Consider the following 8,575-nt stretch of genomic DNA (forward strand, 5'->3'; position numbering starts at 1 on the left):
AGGATCTTCTCGATCGTGGCCTCCTGATATTCATGGGACCATCTGTGTCAAGAAAAAGGCACAACAGGCATTTGATGATCAGTTCTCTAATGGATATTTTAAAGATCTGCGAAACATGAATCGCAAACAGTAAAAAGTTAACCCTTGTATAAGCCAACAAAGTATGAATTATATTCACATTAAGTATAAAACATGCTACCTGCATCTCGTGAGTTAAAGGGAAAATACACCTAAATTGTGGGTAAAGTGTCTTTATTCTTTCATCGCTGGGTAACCATCATCACCTCTGAGTTACAGCATTATATTGATGAACAGTAGAGCTGCATTCACATGCTCTGACTCATGAAGACACACATTTTTGCTGAAACGTGCTGAAACATGTTATTCATGTTGCACAGCAGTGGAAAGTTTCACATACAGTCACACAGATGAGTCACACACTGAGCACAGATAGTGAAGAGATAGAACTGCTGCTGTGTAAAGAGAATACTGCTGGTAAAAATAACCTGATTTGTTTAAAGTGTTTACAAACCAAATGTTATTGCCCTTTTGTTCATATAGCAGTATTTTTAAAATAAAAGTGCGCAATACACTACTTTTGAATTCATTGTTGAACTTTGCCATGACAATCCCCGATTAATCCCGTTTAATCGCAAAAAATCCATGCGATTAAAAATTGTAAGCGTTGCCCAGCACTAATAAAAACATATTTAATGAACAGACACTTCAATCATAATTTAGCTGAATGGATAGAGCTCTTTCCCCACGGATGTTTCGGAGGTCTAACCCCAATAATAAGACAAAACAGAGTATATAGTATATAAATATATATATATATACACACACTATATATATATTTTTAAGGTGTGAGGGATTGGGGGTGCGTGAACCCGGTCGGGATGTAGAAGGGGGTGCGTGGCCTAAAACGTTTGGGAACCGCTGCTCTAGAGAAACAGGGAGAAAAAGTAACAGTGACAACACTTCAGAGAAGAATGAAGACAAGAAAATGCACCAGAAGTCTAAAAATATTCTCCCTGGACAACAAACAGGACACTTCCTGCTTTAAAGGACGTATTTAAAGAAATAAGAATATATAAATAAGTGTATAAAGGATGGCTACTTACCATTTGTGTTTGCTCTATTTATATATTCTTTAAGGATGAAAACAAGTCTTTTATAAAGTGCATCGTGTTGTCGGATGACCAGCAGATGGCGACGCAACATCACAGATGAGCACTATAAACATGCTCCGAGTGAAGAGTTTGTCGTAAAAAGTAAATTTCTTTATTGAAACATGTCAGTCAGCAGTTTAAAACATTTTTGCAGCAACATTTTTTATCTACATTTATTTAGTTTTACACAATAAATACAAATAAAATCCACAAAATCTAAAAAAAAAAAAAAGGGCCAAAAAAACGTAAATGTTTGGAAATGTTTCTTCCTTGCAGGACTCAACCGGTGACCGTTGACCCGTCGGAGGGCGTGGAGGCGGGTTTGGTGACGGTGCTCTGGAAGATCTGGTAGCAGGTTTGGTTCTGTCCCGCTTCAACCTCTGCTCGGTACGCCGTCAGACACAAATCCATCCACGGACGCTCACCTGACAAAAACACAAGATCGACAAGATTATATTTAAAAAATATAAAATTATAATAATAACAATGTATGTATATATAATTGAATGACATATATTTAGAAGAAGGAGATGAAAAAGAAGATGAAGAAAGAAGAATAAGATGAAGAAGATCTAAACACTAAAAGTGTTTGTTTTTGTCACTTAAAGTCTCTTATTAGAACAATTTCATCCTTTCAGTGGGAGCCTGAGTGATTTGACTGTTTATCGTCTGCAGCGTTCTCCCTCAAAACCGGACCAATTTCATGACTTCAGGTGTTCTTTTGTTGCTGCAGTTTTACGTCTGTCGTGATGAGGTCGATCCAAACTCGCAAAGTTAAGCGATGTGGTTCCTCAAAAACATTTGTGACTTTAATCTCAGAGGATTTAGCAATTATTTCTCACAGATCTACGACTTTATAATCTAAAAGAACATCCAAGTTTTTTCTCGTACATTCAGACTTTTGTTTCTATGAATACAGAAAGGCTGCGTAGTTTTATTTTATTTATTTAACTTTGGCCCCGTTGAATCCGCGACTTGTTTACGTTTTAACACTTACGCCGATGCAGCCGCGGAGGATTTGACTTGTGTGGCCAACTTGTTGAATATCAAATACAGAACAGCTCCTCACCCGCCATGTTCCTGAAAACAGGAATTTCTTCCACTGCGTACATGTAAATCCGTCCTTACCCCCCCCCCCCCCCCCCGTCTCCTTCTTCTTCTATGTTTTATGGAGGTTGGCATCCATAAGTGCTGAAATACCGATATCTGCTGGACTGCCCTTCACCCCCCACCTATCCCAGCTTTGCCACGATCGATGCAATCATTGATTCATTCTAAGTCATCTCGTCTGAGCAGAGAACAAAAGCTGCTGCTGCTCAAACTAGTTTGTGTTCATCTTGTGTCTAAAACGTAGTTCACGGGTTCTTCTTAATTCACAGAAATGATGATCTGGGAAGTTAAATGTACCAAATGATCAAATTTTTGTGCCAGTCGATGTTGATAAAATGTCAGTGACCAGCTGAAACTCTTCATCCGGACGTACCTGCGCTGCCCCCTGCTGGACAGAGGGAGTCCATTGTTTGTCGGATGCGGTTCTGAGCCTCCTGATTGGCCGCTACGTCCTCCGCCGACACGCCGAAGAACAACTCCTGATGAAAGACACAAACCATCATCATCATTAAACTTAATATCACGGAGCACAAAGTGTTTCAGGTGGTTTCATCACTTTTACTTTTGAGATGTTTATTTGATGTCCTTACTCTCGACACAAAATATCAGAGTTCTGATTTTATTTATCGAAACCTTCTTTCCCTGACCTCGTCACTGAACTTCAGCGCTGTCGGTCCGAACACATCGCTCCATCATTCAGAGGGTTTGAGTTTAATAATGATTTCATTATATCAGACGCAGGGTTTAGATTTCAACATTAAAGAGTGAAACAACACAAACCTGCTTTCTTTCAGCTGGAAACGAATGTTCGTGTGTTTAGAAGTGTTGCTGATGGATTCAGGTCCCAATCTCAACATTTCGGTGCAAACTATTTGAACTCTACATATTGAAACACTATTGCTATTTTAATTAGCTGTTAGCTGATCTGAAGCCAGGGGATGTATATGTTTTTTTAAAGAGATTTTTAAGTCTCGATGGGATATCCTGGTTAAATAAAGACTATTTATATATAATGTTATGATTATTCTGATGCCATTTTATTTCTCAATTAATCACATATTTATAATTAAATGTCAGAAAATACAAAAAACTGCAGTTACAATTTCCAAAAGCTCAAATTGATGCAATAAAGAGTCCAAAAAAGGCCCCTAACTATTGATTGACACAAGACAAAGAATAACAGCACTTCCCCAAAGCTGAGACTAACCTCACAGTCGCAGATTCATTTTAATTACTCGATTACTCGACTAATCGTTTCAGCTCTGAATCACAATTTAAGACATTCGTTCCCATAAGAATGCTGCAGGGACTCACATTATTTTTCTTTTTGATTCTTTAAATTGAAATAACTTCATTAATCCACAGAGATGAAACTGGTTTGGTCATTCAGGTCACAGCAGACGCACTGCAGCCACAGCTGGTGACAGTTTGGTGAAAGTTGAGACTGATCAGCAGCATTTTAAATGCGATCCCAAACTCACGGCGTCTCTCCACAGGAAGACGTCCAGCGTGTCGGTGGCGTCCTGCAGCTCGAGCTTCATCAGCAGGACGAACTGCAGCAGCTGAACGCCGAGAGCTGAGGACCAGAGACGTTAACACTGAGTGATTTATTTCAGAGGAGGGGGGGGTAGATCTGCTGCCAGGAGGCGTTCAGGAGCTTTTACAAAGCTGCTGAATCAGGAGGAAGGAAAATGAGAAAGAGCGAACTGTTCAGGGGTTTTTAACGGAGACAGAGGACTCTTCTTGATGGTGCATTCAAGGACAAGATGTAATAATAGTTATTTTTATAATCCAGTAATTGCAAAATGCCCAACACAATTTCCCAAAGCCCAAGGTGACATCTCCAAATGTCCAAAACTCAGATTAATGTGATATAAAACAGAGAAAAAGCAGAAAATCTTCACATATAAAAGCTTTAACTGATCCTGTGAAGTTAATGTTTCTAGACTGCAAGTGTTTTCCACTGACACGTCCCTAACCCTGACCCATCCAACAGAAACGCTCTCATGTTCGTCTCTGCATCCATCTGCAGCGGCTCTGTACACACATCGCGTCTCAGCTGCGTCTCTAAAGCGTAACAGACACCTGAATTGTCTATTCACGCCTCAAGTCTATTTTTAGGACAATAACATGTAAATCCGAGGTTGACGCCCAATAAAACACTCCTGTTTTACCACAATTAACTACGTTTTTATCTTTATTTTATCATTTCAATTATCAAGCTTCTTTATCGTACTATCTGTATTATTATTATTGTCTGACCTAGTTCTTTGTTTTCATTGCCTCTATCTGACCTATCTATCAGCCTAACAAGCCTATCTGGCTTGTTGGCTCCTTTACTGCGGTTTATCCATTGATTCTGTGTTGTGTAATCGTTATATGAATGTGTAAAGCGTTTATGTTTTATTATTCTATAAAGGTGCAAGATCTGAGATTGGGAGCATTTCGTCTTCCTCTCAAAGGCTCTCAACATGTCGACTGTGGGACGGCGGCTAGAAGCGAACAGCGGCAACAGTGCCGACAGAGCGAACGGCTCTATAATAAAGTCTGAAGGAGCATTTAGGATTATGAGCGGGGAAACAGAGAAACTGGGCAGACAGTCTGGCAGCTCCTTTGCTGCTTTGAAACGCTCGGACCAGACGGAAAAGGAACGGACAGTCGCTGAAGTGTGACGTGAGCGCTGTTGACGTTTGCGGTCTAGATACGGGGTTTGAGGTTTCATTCTGTGCGCATGACATCTGTTGCACTTCTGTCCATCCTGGAGAGGGATCCCTCCTCTGTTGCTCTCCCTGAACGTTAAAGTTTTTTTTTGAGAGGAGTTTTTCCTGTTCTGGCGCAGGCGGCAACCTCCGGTTCTGCCGAGTGAAGCCGATGCTTCATGTGTTAAAGCTGCATTCTCTCTAGTGTCCACCAGGGGGCGACTCCTCTGGTTGTATAGAAGTCTATGAGAAAATGACTCTACTTCTCTCTTGATTTATTACCTCAGTAAACATTGTAAACATGAGTTTATGGTCTCAATCTCTAGTTTCAAGTCTTCTTCAATCGTATGCTGAACAGATTGTAAAGCCCTCTGAGGAAAAGTTGTGATTTTGTGTTATACAGATTAAATTAAGCAGAAGACAACACTGTTTTAGTGCGAGCTGTTTCCTGTGTGCTCTCCAGCTTTGACAGTCACACTAAACTCTCCACTCACCTTCTGCAACAATCTTCTCATCGATCAGCTCGACTCCTTCGGCACACGAAGGTTCCCTCACTGTGACCTCGGAGCACCGCTTACACCTGAAACACAAGAAACCACGAGGAGAACAGAATGAGGAAACAGGGACGATCTAAAGTGAAACCGTTTGTAAAACATCTATCAACATGATTTAAATGGCGTTTATGAAGCTGCAACTGATGATTATAATACTTTAACTGCTGTCACATGGTTTATAAATACTTTGTAAAGCATCTATAAACATCATTTAGACTTTATTTTACAGACAATTTCTTAAAGGTTTACAAAACATTTGGCAATCATACAAACAAACAAATACTTATAGTTCATAAAATGTTACAATAAGTGCAACAATAAACTTAATATAATCAGAATGTTGTGACATGATTAAATAACATACATTATATCACTACTAATAAGGATCATTTCACTGTTAACAGTAGATGAGCCATTGGCTGAATGAGCCGTCAGCATGTTATTTATTACAGAGACAGTATCGTAGGTGGATCGGTGTCTCTGACCCGTAGTATCTCTTCCTGCCTCTGAACAGGAACGGTGCCGACAGGTCGAGCAGAGTCATGCGACCTCCCGATGACGTCACGGGGACGATGTTCTGGTAGCCGGCGGCGAGTCGGCACGTTTCCTCCAGAGTCGAACCTGCAGGACGAAACAAAACCTCCGTCACCAGGTGTCTGAAGTTTTAAACTTTACGACTGAGAATAAACACCGTTCTGGTTTGAGACGTTACCCATGAGGAAGATGAGCTCTCTGGTTTTGTCCTCACACAGGAGCTGCGTGGACAGGTGTACACTCAGAGATCGTCTCGGGAACGTCGGGGAATTTCCGGACCCGAGGACCCGTCCAGAGAGCGCCCACCGCGGGAAGATGCAAGGTTCAGACTCTTGGGACGCCTCGGAGAAGAGACCCGCAACCAGGTCATCGTCTGGGACGTCCTGCCTGAGATCAGAAATCAGACATTTAATTACAGCTTGACACGCGGGATACAAAACACGGGTAATGACAGACATTATACAGGAATGGACAGAAACAGGAGCAATAAGCAATGTTATTGTTTTAATAATATAGAGACAGAAGAGAGAGGGAAGCCTGGGCATTATTATTAAATTATCATAATGAAAGACCAATTTAAAACCCCAAACAACAGAGAAGAAACTCTAAACATTAAATGTATATAAATAAAAAGAAACCAAAAAGAATCACAGTGATGAGTCCTTTAACATTGTGACGCTTTGAATGGCCAGTGTGTGTGCGTGCCTACATCTTGGTGCACTTGCTGCAGTAGAGTTTCAGAGCCTGGTGGAGTCTGTGGGGCTCGTAGGATCTCAGCTGGACTCTGACGTGGTGAACTTGACCCGGATCGGACCGCTTCAGCTCGGACAGCGTCACCGGCTGCGTGTCGTGACCACAGCTTCTCTCTGACACACACACACACACACACACACACACACTCCTACTCTTAGTTCAGAAGGTGTAACGTCATAACCAACATACGGCAGACTTTTGAAGAGTAAATTAAAGACTTTTTAAAACCTTTTAAGGCCTTTTTTCTTCATTATACTTTGATGTATTTAAGACTTTATAAGACCTGCAGATTCACTGCATCACTCGAGGGTCTGTGGATCACCATCCATAAACGTTTAGGACGTCACTGAACAGATTCAGATCATATTTCAGGGTACGAAGCGTCTCATTGCTCCACTGATGAACGTGTACTGTAACTGATCAACGTGTACTGTAACTGATGAACGTGTACTGTAACTGATCAACGTGTACTGTAACTGATCAACGTGTACTGTAACTGATCAACATGTACTGTAACTGATCAACGTGTACTGTAACTGATCAACGTGTACTGTAACTTGACAGCAGACCTGTTGAGCTGCTGCAGCGTGTTGCGTTTCGTACCTGTGCTGCACTCTGTCGTCTCAGCCGCTAAAAACAGAAACACAGGAAACATCAAGGACAGAATAACAGGTACAGGATACACAAATCAATACGAGGTGTAAGTAACACAAACTGTACTCTGCTGAGCTGCCGAAAAACAATCCCCCGATCCGAGGAGCATTTTATTAGAAGGCTTTAAACCCGACAGCGTCTGTGTCTCATCATCACAATCACCACCGATATACGTATATTACTACAGCTTCCAAAGAACTACCCAGAGACTAAAAGCTGATGATAGATTGCACTTTTTATTTAGTTTCTACTGAAATACAGTCGGTCTATTCATGGAAATAGAAGCAAACAATAAACGAGCAGCAAACAAACAAGAGAAAATCAGGACGTACGTTGAATTCACAGTTAAAAACATACTTTGAATCTAAGAGACCTTAGTTTAATTTTATTTAAACGTTAAACTGTTTTGCGATGTTATATTTGAAAGAAACACGAGGTTTTCTGCTCCAGAAACAGATGTTATGTCAGCATAACTTGTTGAAAACGCATTTCCTGTCGTTTGGCCCGTTACACCTCATATCGTTCTATGTGGGCCACAGTGAAAGAGGTTCATCCTGTATAATAAGAATGGTGCATGTCAGGCGCTTTATGTCATGAACTCTTCCTCCCTGCTGACTCCGGTAGCTTTGCTCCTAGAGGACCTGCTTCTGAAGACAAATTGTTGATGCGTGTTGATGAAGAAGCAAACTTCAAAAGAAGAACGTTCGTGCTCTTTACTGCAAAGAAACCGAGTCCCAAATGTTTTATCCGCTCAGATTTTACACAACAGACATCAGGCCGGCAGGTCTGACCGCAGACAAACAGCTGCAGCCTGAAAATAAGAAAAGAGCTCCGTCAGTCTGTCTGTCTGTGTGTCTGTCCGTGTGTGTGTGTCTGTGTGTGTGTCTGTCCGTGTGTGTGTGTGTGTGTCTGTCTGTGTGTGTGTGTGTGTGTGTGTGTGTGTGTGTGTGTGTGTGTGTGTGTGTGTGTCTGTGTGTGTGTGTGTGTGTGTGTGTGTGTGTGTCTGTGTGTGTGTGTGTGTGTGTGTGTCTGTGTGTGTGTGTGTGTCTGTCCGTGTCTGTCTGTGTGTGTGTGTGTCTGTCCGTGTCTGTCTGTGTGT

General features: G+C 41.4%; 1 protein-coding gene across 1 annotated transcript in view; it reads right to left on the bottom strand.

Annotated features, from left to right (window-relative positions):
* Positions 1-898: 898 nt before the first annotated feature.
* Positions 899-8,575, bottom strand: part of pot1 (protection of telomeres 1 homolog) — a 54,384-nt gene continuing 46,707 nt past the window's right edge. The window contains exons 10-17 of the mRNA XM_031857009.1: positions 7,426-7,452; positions 6,779-6,935; positions 6,248-6,456; positions 6,021-6,156; positions 5,476-5,561; positions 3,764-3,858; positions 2,656-2,761; positions 899-1,597 (exon numbers count right to left, since the gene is read on the bottom strand). Coding sequence (XP_031712869.1) covers positions 1,452-1,597; positions 2,656-2,761; positions 3,764-3,858; positions 5,476-5,561; positions 6,021-6,156; positions 6,248-6,456; positions 6,779-6,935; positions 7,426-7,452 — 962 coding nt within the window. The 3' untranslated portion in view covers positions 899-1,451. The remainder of the gene's footprint in view (positions 1,598-2,655; positions 2,762-3,763; positions 3,859-5,475; positions 5,562-6,020; positions 6,157-6,247; positions 6,457-6,778; positions 6,936-7,425; positions 7,453-8,575) is intronic.

The sequence above is a fragment of the Anarrhichthys ocellatus genome, unplaced genomic scaffold (assembly GCF_004355925.1).
Source record: "Anarrhichthys ocellatus isolate YVR2014 unplaced genomic scaffold, GSC_Weel_1.0 scaffold2, whole genome shotgun sequence".
In the NCBI taxonomy this organism is placed as follows: Eukaryota; Metazoa; Chordata; class Actinopteri; order Perciformes; family Anarhichadidae; genus Anarrhichthys; species Anarrhichthys ocellatus.